General features: G+C 43.7%; 1 protein-coding gene across 2 annotated transcripts in view; it reads left to right on the top strand.

Annotated features, from left to right (window-relative positions):
- Nucleotides 1–14,199, top strand: part of TRPC4AP (transient receptor potential cation channel subfamily C member 4 associated protein) — a 749,627-nt gene that overhangs the window by 648,744 nt on the left and 86,684 nt on the right. For both annotated transcript variants that reach the window (XM_085619014.1, XM_085619013.1), the window contains exon 17: nucleotides 4,337–4,449. In XM_085619014.1, coding sequence (XP_085475140.1) covers nucleotides 4,337–4,449 — 113 coding nt within the window. The remainder of the gene's footprint in view (nucleotides 1–4,336; nucleotides 4,450–14,199) is intronic.

Here is a 14,199-nt window from a genome sequence, read left to right as displayed (position 1 = left end):
GTGCTAAACCCTCTACACACAACTCCAAGTTCAGTAGAACTTATTGTATTCTAGCTTGAATTTATATGTACCTTTGGTACCTTGTGGCTTTCACTTTAGAAATTCAATGTGTTATCTGGTAAAACAATGGCAAGCTTGAATCCAACCGCTGCACACCAATGTGAGAAGTTGGCCTGGCATATGCTGTTCCTAGTTATAGGGACACCTTGCACCAGTCCAATTCGACTCCTATTGATGGTAGGTTTAAGACAACCTTTAAAGAAAGCTATCCTAGTGGTAGCTGTGGAGAGCAGCCTTCAGGCTAAGTCTTGAAGGAGTGTTAAGCTTATTGTTTTACCATAATAACCTCTTGAATAACCAAATGAAAGAGTAGCCCACACAGGTATATATATAAAATATATGTATTTATTCTAGACAGAATCCCACAGTCACTTTATGTGGCTAGGGGCAAAGTTACAATTCAAACAAGCATTTCTAAACACAATAAATAGCACAGAAATCAATGGGCCCCAGGGGGGGACCAAACCATATACTAAAATAGTGGTATAAGAACCACGACAATTCTACAGGCAATGCCTAGGGCATTCAGGATCGCTGGCCCCTTAAGAATCCACCCACAGTTAAGAGGAAGGGGACCCACGGGAGGCGTGTGCAGTGCGAGAAGTTGCTGTCGGGATCGCAATGTTAGCCTATGGAGAATGTCGCGGTTGAATAATTAAGGTTTAAGGACACTTCTAACAACAGTACAAAGTTAAGGCTTGAGACTTAAGGCTTTGGAGAGCCCACCACCACGGAAGTACCGAAGTACCACTGTTACCTGCCCCAGGGAAGCCGGGTGCATAGGTCGATTCTGGTGTCGGGTCGCGGGCTGATTTTCTATGGAAAAGGAGTCCAAACTGCTGCTAGCTGGAAGTGTCGCTGAAGTCGTGAAGATTGAAGTTGAAGAAAAGACAAAGATGAACCTGAAAGCAGAGGGGACAGAGTCTGGGTCACAGCACAGTGACCAGGGAGCTCACAGGAAGGAGCTTGTGGATGTCGGGTGCTTCAGGTGTGGAAGGTACAGCTGGGCTCTGCAGTCACGGGCTCCGGGAGGCTTCAAGGAAGGCCAGCCTCTGGAGGGCGACTGTCCCACGTCGGCTGAGGGTCGCTGCGGTGCTAGTGTCCCGATTGGATCCACTAAGCATTGGCAACCGCAACCCACGCAAGATGAACAAAGCAGCTGCTGGTGCAGACCCACGTGATCTGAGGGTGCTCTCCTTTGCAGGGAGCGTAGAGCAGGCCTGGAGCAACCAGGGGAACTCGTAGAAAAGAAGATTGTCCTCCGTCAGGGCCCACAAGTCGAGAGACAAGGGACCGCGGAAGGCAGCAAAATGGAGTGCGTAAAAGGGCTCCCACGGGCCACCGGAGCGGGCCAGGGAGCTGAGGGTCGGCACAAATGCTGCTTGAAGGTTGGCTCAAGAATGGGCCAAAGCACAACTTCCCCACTGGTCGGGGTCGTGTGCTGGACAAGAGGTGGCCGGTGTCTCGGGGTATGCGGGGATCTCGACACCCACGGGGATATATGGGAATAACTTTGCCCTAGAGCCTTAGATTCGTACAGGACTTCACAGAACTGACCTTCGACGAGCTGCTGCCCAGCTGACTGAAGAAATCTCCCTTGGGATAAAGGAGTTATCCCCCTGCTTGGCAGGCACCTAAAAGACTACAAGATACCCGGTTGGAACTTCGTTGCTCTCACGACCTTCGACGCCTTCCAGCAACCTCGAGGTGGGTCTCCAGTGCATCCCAGCGTCCTGTGAGCGTGCCCAGCAAGTCTGAGCACCCTGGACCACGTGGGTGTCGAGATCCCCGCATACCCCGAGACACCGGCCACCTCTTGTCCAGCACACGACCCCGACCAGTGGGGAAGTTGTGCTTTGGCCCATTCTTGAGCCAACCTTCAAGCAGCATTTGTGCCGACCCTCAGCTCCCTGGCCCGCTCCGGTGGCCCGTGGGAGCCCTTTTACGCACTCCATTTTGCTGCCTTCCGCGGTCCCTTGTCTCTCGACTTGTGGGCCCTGACGGAGGACAATCTTCTTTTCTACGAGTTCCCCTGGTTGCTCCAGGCCTGCTCTACGCTCCCTGCAAAGGAGAGCACCCTCAGATCACGTGGGTCTGCACCAGCAGCTGCTTTGTTCATCTTGCGTGGGTTGCGGTTGCCAATGCTTAGTGGATCCAATCGGGACACTAGCACCGCAGCGACCCTCAGCCGACGTGGGACAGTCGCCCTCCAGAGGCTGGCCTTCCTTGAAGCCTCCCGGAGCCCGTGACTGCAGAGCCCAGCTGTACCTTCCACACCTGAAGCACCCGACATCCACAAGCTCCTTCCTGTGAGCTCCCTGGTCACTGTGCTGTGACCCAGACTCTGTCCCCTCTGCTTTCAGGTTCATCTTTGTCTTTTCTTCAACTTCAATCTTCACGACTTCAGCGACACTTCCAGCTAGCAGCAGTTTGGACTCCTTTTCCATAGAAAATCAGCCCGCGACCCGACACCAGAATCGACCTATGCACCCGGCTTCCCTGGGGCAGGTAACAGTGGTACTTCGGTACTTCCGTGGTGGTGGGCTCTCCAAAGCCTTAAGTCTCAAGCCTTAACTTTGTACTGTTGTTAGAAGTGTCCTTAAACCTTAATTATTCAACCGCGACATTCTCCATAGGCTAACATTGCGATCCCGACAGCAACTTCTCGCACTGCACACGCCTCCCGTGGGTCCCCTTCCTCTTAACTGTGGGTGGATTCTTAAGGGGCCAGCGATCCTGAATGCCCTAGGCATTGCCTGTAGAATTGTCGTGGTTCTTATACCACTATTTTAGTATATGGTTTGGTCCCCCCCTGGGGCCCATTGATTTCTGTGCTATTTATTGTGTTTAGAAATGCTTGTTTGAATTGTAACTTTGCCCCTAGCCACATAAAGTGACTGTGGGATTCTGTCTAGAATAAATACATATATTTTATATATATACCTGTGTGGGCTACTCTTTCATTTGGTTATTCAAGAGGTTATTATGGTAAAACAATAAGCTTAACACTCCTTCAAGACTTAGCCTGAAGGCTGCTCTCCACAGCTACCACTAGGATAGCTTTCTTTAAAGGTTGTCTTAAACCTACCATCAATAGGAGTCGAATTGGACTGGTGCAAGGTGTCCCTATAACTAGGAACAGCATATGCCAGGCCAACTTCTCACAATGCTAAAGCATCATTTTTGCATAACCACACACCTTTTTGCATAATCATGCAACAACTTGCCTAATTACGCTCGATTTTGCGTAATAACACAATTTTCACACACCTCCACTATGAAGGTCAGTGTTTAAGACACAAAGCACAACTTGGCTAGTGAGACTGATTCATGGATAATAGCCTCCTGGCGTCTGCATCTTGTTAATTGAGCCTTCTTTTCATTAGGCTTCCACCCTATAGGACTAAAGCTCATCGTTCAGAGGCACTACAGTAATTAATTCCCGTTTATTGGGCTATTGCGTTCAAATACATTCAGCACTTTTCAAAAGTGTTTCAAGTTCAGAGCACCTTCCTCGAAGACTCTCTCAGACCCTAGTTCTGATGGAAGTCCAGTTAGGTGGCATTCTAACCATAATATGTTGCCTATTTGTATACTTTTATGGTTGTAAAAGACCGAATTAAGTTTCTATTGTCAAAGTTTCTATTGATAATATTTATTTTCCAAGATATGATAACTGTCAAACCTCTCCATTTTATCCAAAGTCTGTGGATCATTTTTTACAAATGCTCATGGGTAAATAATATGTTGAAAAGTGTGCTGTGTGAGTAAAGGTAATCAATTAATGGGTAGGGAGCATTTGAGTGATCAGAGCAAGTAATGTGATAGAAACTGAGTGAGAAAAGAGCATGTGACTGAGTCTGTAAATACTTATCAGATTAAATAGATATTTTAGTTAAAGGGGCAAGCCTATGTTCTGGAGGATCTGTAAGTAGAGTAAATAGGTAATGGCAGATGCTCATGTGTAAAAATAGCAGGTAATGGAGGAAATCCTTTAATACCTGGCAAGGGCTTTTTACAACGTTGGTAGCCGAAAGGGTGTGTTGATGTTTGAAGGGGGTCTGTAAATAACAGGCAGCAAATGAGAAAACCTGAACAGATATCATGAGCCTGTGCATTCAGAGACAAATAATGGTAGGCGCCTCTGAATGATAGGTAACTAGTAACATGGAGCAGCTATTATTAGATGTTCTGCGATGGATGGAGCTGTTTATTTCACATGTAAAAACGTGTACAAAAAAGTGAATGTTTAAATGTAACCAATGACTCTTTGCAGTTGCTGAACTATTGTCAGAGTCCCGCCTGTTGTCTTACACGTCTCAAGTCACCATTAGAATGTCCTTCCTCTTCCGGTTAATTAACATCATCCATGTACAGACGCTAACGCAGGTAAGCATGTGATATTTATACAAAGGTTTCACTTTTGTTTAGAATGTTTATGTACCAAATGATTGGAGATTACTAGCATGATTTATTGCTCAGCTTTCTGTTCTCTGGTTTCTTAAATAAAAACATTTAATTCCAAGTCATTTGCAATGTTCTCTTCAGAACAGGAGCTCATCTTATAGATCAGTCCCATTAATTATGAGTCATTAAGTATCAAATAAACGTATTATGTTTTATTGTATCATCTGCCTTCGCCTAAAACTCTCTGCTACTACAAGCAAACAATCTTTTTGTTAGTTAAGGTATGATATTGGATAACCAGTTTGTCTTCATGTCATTATGGACTGAGTCAAAAGCTCCATTGTATTAACATGTTTTGAACTGGATTTCGAGGTTCAAATCTACTTTCACAATTAACATTGTGGTGTGAAAATTATACAAATATAGGTTAATTGGAGATTAATGCGAAAGAGAAGCCAACAAAGCAGTGACAGTTTAGGCAAAAAGAGGTAGTTATTAATGAAGCAGACATCATGGTCAAGAACATATTGAGCAGTATAAGGTGTGTGAGCAGGAAGACCAACTATAGCCGAGGAGTAATTATTTGGAATAAGTGTAGATGAGTTTGAATGGAATCAATTTTACATATGTTATATAGGTTAAGCATATAGGTAAGTGCCTGAAAGAAAGAGTGGTTGATTTTTTTGAAGTAAGTTATTATTTTTTTATATAATGTTTTTATTGAGCTTTTCCTGATTTTTTTCTTTTGAAAATATAATGCATATAAATTCCAGTACATGAAATTGCATAAACAATTCATTTCCATATAAGCCCATACAGGATAAGGGAGTTTACCCTGACTAGCATCAAAACAACTATATGCAGTGCTTTCAACAAAGAGCACGTATTACACTTTTCAGGCACTACGTATGCAGATTCTTTACCATCAACTGCCTTTAAGTGAAAAGCATAAATAAGACACAAGGTGTAAAAGGAAGGCAGTAGGTCTCCTGAATATATAAAGGAAAGGGGGAAGCAAATTAAATAAACAGTTAAACATCTGAACAATCCTGATTACAACATTGCTTCCATCTAAATGCTGACACATCTCACTGCCAACCTAACTTTGTATGTGGTGTGAATATCGGGGGCCCCGACCATGACGAGCACATGGTTTAGTCGTACTGCTAGCGCCTACAACATACCTATTCACATGTAGAGATTATTAATGTATTTAGTTTATATGTTCAGGGTGGTCTGTTGTCAGACTTCGCCTCCACTCCCTCCAGATAAGTGTCCCACTGCAAGAAACACTCCCTCACCTTGCTGGAGGGATGGGACATTGCAGTATTCTCTGCCTGCAACCATTTTGATACATCTTTCCACCACTCCCTAATTGCCAACAGCAAAGTCTAATCAATGAAAAACCATACATATTTGACCCTTTCAGTCACTTCAGTCAGACCGTGCAGCACCTTGCCCCACAATTAAGCATCTCTGCACCGTGTGCCGAAGATCTGCTTCATTTTCATTACACCTGGGGCAATTGCTGGATACATGTGTCCTCTGCACTTCGTTGTTAAGTTGGTGTGGTGAATATAGTTGAATTGCATGTATGTAAACCTAGAATTCCTGGAAACCTTTTGAACATATTCCAGACATGTAGTACATTATTTGTCATTGAATACCGTGCCCAAGCCCTTCTACCACCATTGTTTTAGCACCCTTGTGCTCTGTCTCGACGACTGCAACAGGGCTGCATAAAAGCAAGTGACTGCCCACCTATGTTCCCTGTGCATTAGATTTACCTACAGTGATTGTAACACACTGGGTAACGTCTTTTCTGCGTTCCATGTGTAATGGGCTTGCCGAACCAAGGCATTGTAAACCAAGAACTGACTGGAGGCGACCCCATATGTTTTGTATAATTTATTGAAGAACCATAATGTCTGCTCCTCATACATGTCCACCCATGTAAGCAAGTCTCCTTCCTCCCATGGGTGCACATCATACATCTTGGCCAGAACAACACAGCCAGGGAGCAACCACTGTGGAAATTCCATAGCATGTGGGGCACTCTGGAATCTTTGAGTACATTTTTGTACCAGCACCAACACGCCACTTGTGCTAAGACATAATCTTTCGCCAGCCCACGATCATGCCCAAAGATACAGTCCATCACCGGTGTGTTCTCAAGTTGACCAACATTGTCTCTTTTCAGGATCTGGGCTGTTGACGACCCATCAAGTTAGCCACTGGAGCTGTGCTGCTGCAGAATACAATTTGTAAAAAGGAGCTCCCATCCCTCCTCCTGTTAGTGGAGCATATAGCATGAAAACCGCTAACCGCCTTCTACCAGTGCCCCACACTACCGAGTAGAGACTGTACACCACTTAAGAAGGGTTTTTTAAGAACCATGGACAGGGCCGAAAAAAGTACAACAATCTTGATATCAATATTTTTGGGAACGGCAACTCTGCTCATTGTGGAGTGCATTCCAAAATAGAAGTGAATGTCTAATCAATGTAATTGTTGTATCCAAATTTCTGTTAATTATGTCCCTTTATATTTATTTATTCGAAGTTTTATATAGCGCGAACATGACCCATGGGTATCAGAGTGCTTTACAGTTACATGTCGAAAATCGTTCAGAGTGCAACAGATATAGCAGTAGTATTAAACATATGGTTCTGATGCGTACCTTGTTACGACAATAACAAGAGTAGGACCCATTAATTGTAATAATGTACAGCCTGAGTGCATTTGTAGTGATCTGGAGAGTTTACCCTTACATAGGTTATTGTCCTGTTGAGGCAAACTCCTATATCAGATCTAATTGGCACCAACTCTTTGATCAGTGGTGAGTACTGTTATGGTGTCTCTGTGACCTCTCATGGGTAGGATGCATCCATATCTGAGAAAGACTAGGCATCACCTAGCAACTGACCACAAAGCAGATGATGATCAGTTGTTGTTTAGGGTAGGAATTTGCTCATTAGGAAGATCTTCACTTCCCTCTTGAAGGTGGACATGTTTGGAATTCTTCTAATGTTTGGAGGGAGTGAGTTCCAGATTCTGGGGGCAGCTCCGGAGAATGCTCTTTCATACATTTTCTTCTTTTGAAAGATGGGAGGTTTCAGCATCAGGTCTCTGGCACTCCGGGATGGTCTGCCTACACCGGATAACTCAATTTTTTGGGCTAAGTACATTGGTGTTTTGTAGTGGTGCGCTTTGTGGGTAGTAAATGCCAGTTTAAGCTGAATTCTGGCTTCATATGGTAGCCAGTTTAATGCCTTCAAGTGTGGGGAAATGTGGTTATGTTATATTGAACCTGTAATGAGTCTTGCGGCCGCATTGAGACAGGCTTTTAGTGGTGCTGTGGAGATCTTAGGTAGTCCTGCTAAAGTTGTACAGCCATATTAAATCCTTGATCTGACTAAGTCCTGAACTGCCAATTTGAGGTCTGACGTAGTAATGAGTGGTTTCAATTTTCTAAGGTAGTTCAGGTGAAAACTGACACTTTTTGCCATTGATTTGATGTGGGCTTGCATGTCTAGGTTCTTATCAAGCGTGATTCCTAACGATTTGGTAGAGTCTACTAGGGCAGGGGTGCAATTTAGCGCCGTGATCAGTTTGGTCCACTTCTTCACATCTGAGGAACTTTTTGGGGAGGTATTTATAGGAATTCCGTTTTTTGCGTATTTAGTTTGATGATTGATAGTTAACCAATGTAATGACACCTTTAATGCATTATTCATTGTCTTGATCTCCTCCAGCAAAGAGATCTTAATGTAGATCTGAGTGTCATCTGCGTACATGTGATGGGAAATGTTGGCGTGCTGGAGAATTTTTGTAAGGGGTTCGACGTATAGGTTGAATAGTGATGGAGATAAAGTAGAGCCTTGTGGAACGCCAATCGAATTCGGGGATGGTGGGGACTGTGCCTGGTTGACCATGAATCTTTGCGTTCTGTTCTGTAGGAAGGATGTACACCATTTCAGCACATTTCCAGATAATCCCATCCTGTCTTCAAGCCGGGCTAGTCATTTTTCATGATTTACCATGTCGAAAGCAGAAGACAGGTCAAGAAGAACTAGTAGACATGTTTCATTGTGATCCAGTATCTGTAGTGCATCATCCACTATATGTAATATAGCTGTTTCCGTACTGTGGCCTGGTCTGAATCCAGATTGACAGTCGTCAAGCAGACTGACTTTAGCAATGTGTTGGCTCAGTTGTTGTCGCATGCATTTTTCAAGTATTTTGGCTAGTAATGGAATGTTGGTCACTGGACAAAAGTTGTTTGGGTCTGCCGGGTCCCCTGTAGGTTTTTTAACGATGGGGAGGACTTAACTTGTTTTTAGGCAATCTGGTAAGGTGCCTTGAGCCAGTGAGGCATTGATTATTGTTGTCTATATGGGGACGACAATGTGGTTGATTCTTTTCAAGCATTTTGAGGGGAGGTGGGTCATTGTAATGGTTATTTGGTTTTATAGCTGAGAGAGTTTTGGCAATGGTATTCTGGTCATATAACTTGAAGGTTGACCATTGTGCTTTATTTTTCGTCATAGCTTGAGTGGTGTGCATGGGAACATCGTTCTGGGATGAGAATGGGCTAGAGAGGTTGTCTGCTGCCATCCTGAATTCCCTTGCTAGAGAGTTGGCTTTGTTTGTAAAGAAGGCTGAAAATTCCTCACAGCTCAGTTGGGTTTGTATAGATTCCTTGCAGATTTGGCCAATTTATTGGATTGTTGTTTTAACATCTCGAAGAGTTTTTCCGTGGTCTGATTTTAGCATTATCCAGTTCATATCTAAAGAATTACTTTTTGGATCTGAGAATGCTTTTATTGTAGTAGTTTCTAGTTTTCCTGAGTTTTTAGCTGGGGGGGTTGATGGGTGCCATCTCCATTTCCTTTCTGTTAATCTCAGCCTATGCCTTTCTTCATTTAGTGTCCCGTTAAACCAGGGTTTTTTATCTTGCGGAATGGCGGAGTTGATTATATTCGTCATTGATGCGTTGTAGTGATCCATGAGTTCGCTTACGTTCATCATGTTGTTAGGCGGGTTTAGATCCTTCTTACATTGTGCTACTAATTGCTCAACATTTGGGTCTCTAGTGTCCCAAATCCACTGTTTAAGTTTGACAGATTGCGTGGTCTTATTCTTTTTTATGGGAGATATGTGGAAGGTTATGGTTTGGTGATCCAACCAATCTCATGGAACAATTGAGTGAATTGTAATAGCCTTATCTCTAGAGATAACCCAGTCTAAAGTTGACCCTTTCGAGTGTGTTGGCAGTGTTCAGGCTTGAGTAAGGTTTAGGTCTGCAAAGAAATCTTTGAGTACGTTGACCCAACAAATAATACAGGATTGCCTATCCCTTGAGTACAATGAGACCATTTTATGGCTAAAGTATGTGAAAGATACTTTATACACTCTTGATTTAGGTAGTTTATTTGAATCGCCAGAAAAATGTGGCTCTGTCTCGAAACAAGCACTAAAGACCTGTTTTATGATCATTGCTAGAGAAGGGAGATTGAACGTACAGCGTAATAAACCTACCGTTAGAAAATATATGGAAGGGCCATTGCAGGTTGAGGGGATATCCCCCTGTCTGGATTTTGTAACAATCCCACGGCACAGGTTTATTTTGCTAAGGTTTTGGCTCAGTTATATCCCTTGCATGTTGGGCCACCCTGCTGGTATCTTTACTTTGAAGGATCTCCCGTGCTGGCCATGTGATGATACTCCACAACAGTCTGATTTGCACATCTTTTTTTTTTTGTGTGTAAATTTTATTCTACCCAACAGAAAAGATTTTAAATTCCTCTTTTACGTAAGCATAATTTTAGACAATGTCGTCTGGCCCTGTATTTTTTACGAATGCTGCCTGATCTGCTAACCTGTTACAGCATTGCCTCTTTTTTATGTATATGTCTCAAATCCAGGAAATCATTTATTGACTGATAGTGATGAATTGCTTCTTTTAACATATTTAACTGCGATGCGTGTGTGTGTGTGTGTGTGTGTGTGTGTGTGTATATATATATATATATATATATGTGTGTGTGTATATGTATATATATATATATATATATATAATATACTTTTATGATTAACTTGTATTAATCTAATAAAGTAGTTTTAATGATGATGAGTACTTTGACCTGTTTGTCATTACTATCATCCCAATGTAAATTAAAGTCACCTAGGAATATATCATTAGTGTGAATGTTAGAGTTAGCCGTGATGATCTCCATTAACTGGTCTATGAAAGGGGCATTGTTACCTGGTGGATGGTAGAACGCATGCAATTTGCACCTTTGATTATCTACAGTTCTTATAGCAAGACTGCGGTATTCACAAGACTCAAGGTGGTCGGACGTAGTTGGGTTCCAGAGAGATCAGAGCGATGTATGCAAGCGACACCACCTCCTGCTTTATTTAATCTGTCTAGCCTCACAATGTTCTATTTGGGAGGCACCAGTAGATGCATGTAAGGGGAAGAAGACTCAGTGAGCCATGATTCGGTTAAGATTGTCACATCGACTGCCTGACTAATGATGAGGGCAGCAAAGTCTTAGCCATGTTTTACTGCTGAACGACAGTTGAGCAGTAGGCATAGAAGTGGTTTCCCTGAGTTACCAGAGCTTATCTCTTGATTACTGGCGATTAACTGTGCTTGTTTTAGAACATTAAGATTGAGTTTTCTGTTATTGGGGAAGGAAGTTCAATTTCTATTGATCGGGACTGATCTAATTTCCACACCTCTACTAATGGATGAAGACTTAGAGGAAAGGAGTAGCGCATGGGTTTCCTCATCCGATAGATATTTAAGTTTTTGTAAGGCCGATTTTGTCTATTTGATAATGGCATGGCTATCCATTTACACTGTCCTTGAAGTTCATGCACTGAATCTTGAATGAGCTTGACTTTGAAGTGAGTACTTAGGTGATTTCTAATATTTTCTTCATCACTTGTACTGTATTTAGAATGTCCTGTGACATACTGTCAGCTTGTATTTTGAGAGTTTCGATTTCCCTTTGTGGAGGAGGAGATATACTAGAAGTGAACACATGCCTATTTTGTATTTTGCTTGAGGATCTAGTGTCCCAGAGGTTCAGACCAGTGTCTTTTCCAATGTTCCTTTTTTTCTCATTCGGTAGTGTGCTTGAGCCTCCCCTGAGGATGTGCGATGAGCTCCGTTTCTCCTGTGATCTTATTTTCGATCTAAAAGGATACCAATTTCGTATGGAAGCAAATGCTATTGGTACTGTCGTCGTGAGGGGTTTGGAAGGAAGGTTCATCTCCCTACCCTTTATTATTGCTGGAAAGGGGTTCCCACTAATTAGCCTATGTGTGGGAGTAATCATATCCTGGGGAAGACGTACGGACCTTTCCCGATGTAATAGCGTAGGGACCATAATAGCATATTGTAGTGATTTGTCTACTAGACCTGTGAAGCTAATGTCAAGGGTGTCGCTGGACATAGTTGTAGGGTGTGGCTGTTGGGGGTCTTCCGATATTATGATGTCTATGGTGGTTGAGTTGGTGGTAGACTGGGCATCTGCATGTGTGATCAGGTGTTGGGGACTTGTGTTATCTACACAATTTTTTAGGGTTGCAAAAAATTCAAAAAGTTTCTTCAACTAGTTATTGGCTGCTTGTATAAGCACAATACCATTTTTGTAGATAGTTGTGCATAATTCTGCTCTTAATTTCAGTGAAGGGACAATCAATAACCTTAGTACCATGTGGGATATTACTTATTTTTTGTATGGTGAGCATCTTCGTCATGGCCGTGTGCAATTTCGCGTTTTTTCTGGTGAAAAATATCAGGTCATTTACAATAATGCCTTTTTAAGTCTCGCTAGAGCCAGCGCATGCGCTGGTCTGGCGAGACATTTAGTAAGCGGGTTTTTAAAGTGCTGCCAAAGGCAGCCACCAGCTTGCTGTTACGCACACAAGAGCGTGCGCCTTGCTCCGCCTCTCCAATGTTCTGTTGCTTGTTTAACTTGCAGTGCGAGGCGTGCGTGCTTGTCTTTTCTCGTTTTACTTTTGCTGGCGCGCGCGTGCACCACTCGCGTGCTTATTTTTTCTTTCAGCGCGCGCGCACACAACACCCGGGCGTGTTGAGGCTGTGCCAGCTGTCTGTAAAGCAGTGGCGGTTCTTTCCTTGGGGCGTAGGGGCTGCGCCCTCTGTGTTTTCTGCCTCTAGACTATTTTGATTGTAGATACTGTAATACCTATAAAACAGATGCAGATACACTGTCTGCTGTGTATCTGTTAAAGGAATTGTTTCTCGGTGTGCGTGGGGCAGCAGTCACAGGTCGGTGTCAGGCAGGCACATCTGATTCTCCAGTGCGCTTGCGCCAGGCTCTTCAGCTACACTTTGCTGGGCCGATGATCCCTCAGCCCTGGGGCCTGTGAGGTCATCAGCTCATCAAAGCCCTGACTTTCAGTTGTGAAGGGCCCCCCCAAATGACGTCGCTCGTAAAGGCAGCGTCGGGCGTTTCAGGCTTCATCCCTGAAGTTCCGAGGCTGCATGTCAATCGGGGAAGTCACACCCCCACCCTCTCCGATCATGTGTGGCGTAGGATCACTAACCCCACCCAGCAGCATCGCAACGTCAAGCTCCATGTTTCTTCAAACACATGGCGGGCTCCTGCAGCTGCACACTAGGACTTTGGAGGGCTTCGTGCAGCAAAAAGGAAGGCAACAGCTGCAGCCTCGTAAGAGCCGCCTGCATCCACAGCTTGTGATAGAAAGGGTTCATATCTGGGCAGACTCTGTGTCGGACTTTAAGGTAAGCATGAAGTGATCCTTTTACTTAAAATGCTTGTTTGGTTATTTTGTAAAATTGGACAAATGTGACATTTTCTCTAAATTGCAGAGTATGTGGAGTATTGCATCGTGTCCATGCGTACTCATCACACAGATATTTTACTTTTGTACTCTCATTGGAGGTGCTAGCAGGGGCAATGTGTGGTTCAAGCTGCAGGGGCCTATTGACGAGGGCCCTGGCACTTGTTTTTTACAAAATATGCACGGGCCATATATATATCCAAGTCCTGTGCACATCAAGAAAGAATATATGGACATGAACCCATGCCACAGCACCCCGGCACTGCAGGATGTGAGGGAATTTCTACATTTATTACACGTGCATGAAGATGGGGCATGCAGGAAGATAAATGCCATTACAGATATAATAATGTGTCTGTTTGAAATCAGGATCCTGTGTGAGTTTAGGAAGGCAGAGAAGATAACAGAGCCCCCCTTCGACTGGCTCATTTTACCTGAAAAACACACCAGTGACTAAAAGCTGTTCATTTTATATTTTGACTCAGCCTCCGCTTTATACGCAAAATAAATACTCTGACAAATGCACAAATAACAGCTCAAAATCCCTGGCTTCCTTCTTCTCACAGAATGGGTAAAAATCACAGGATGCATCTCAGGGAAGAGTGCCAGGATCACAGAGCTGGAGGCAAGCGCTGCCGAGCTCATTAGGGAAGGAACAGCCAGCAGCGTGCCAGACAGATTTTACTTTTGGTTTGCCTTGTATGGATGACTAGTAGGGGTTCTATACTGGGACTGTAAACTGTCTGGACTTGCAGGGCTTGGCTGTGTCTCAACAAAGGGTGAACATGTCCGATGGCGCCACGACATGGAAGACTAGGTCCCAACCTCGAGATTTCCAAACAAAGCATATCGGAAAACCTTCCCTTCACCAATTCTCCTCACTGACAT

This window comes from Triturus cristatus, chromosome 7 (assembly GCF_964204655.1).
Source record: "Triturus cristatus chromosome 7, aTriCri1.1, whole genome shotgun sequence".
Taxonomy (NCBI): Eukaryota; Metazoa; Chordata; class Amphibia; order Caudata; family Salamandridae; genus Triturus; species Triturus cristatus.
Note: the sequence above shows the minus strand (reverse complement) of the source record. Positions and strands in the feature narration are given on the sequence as shown.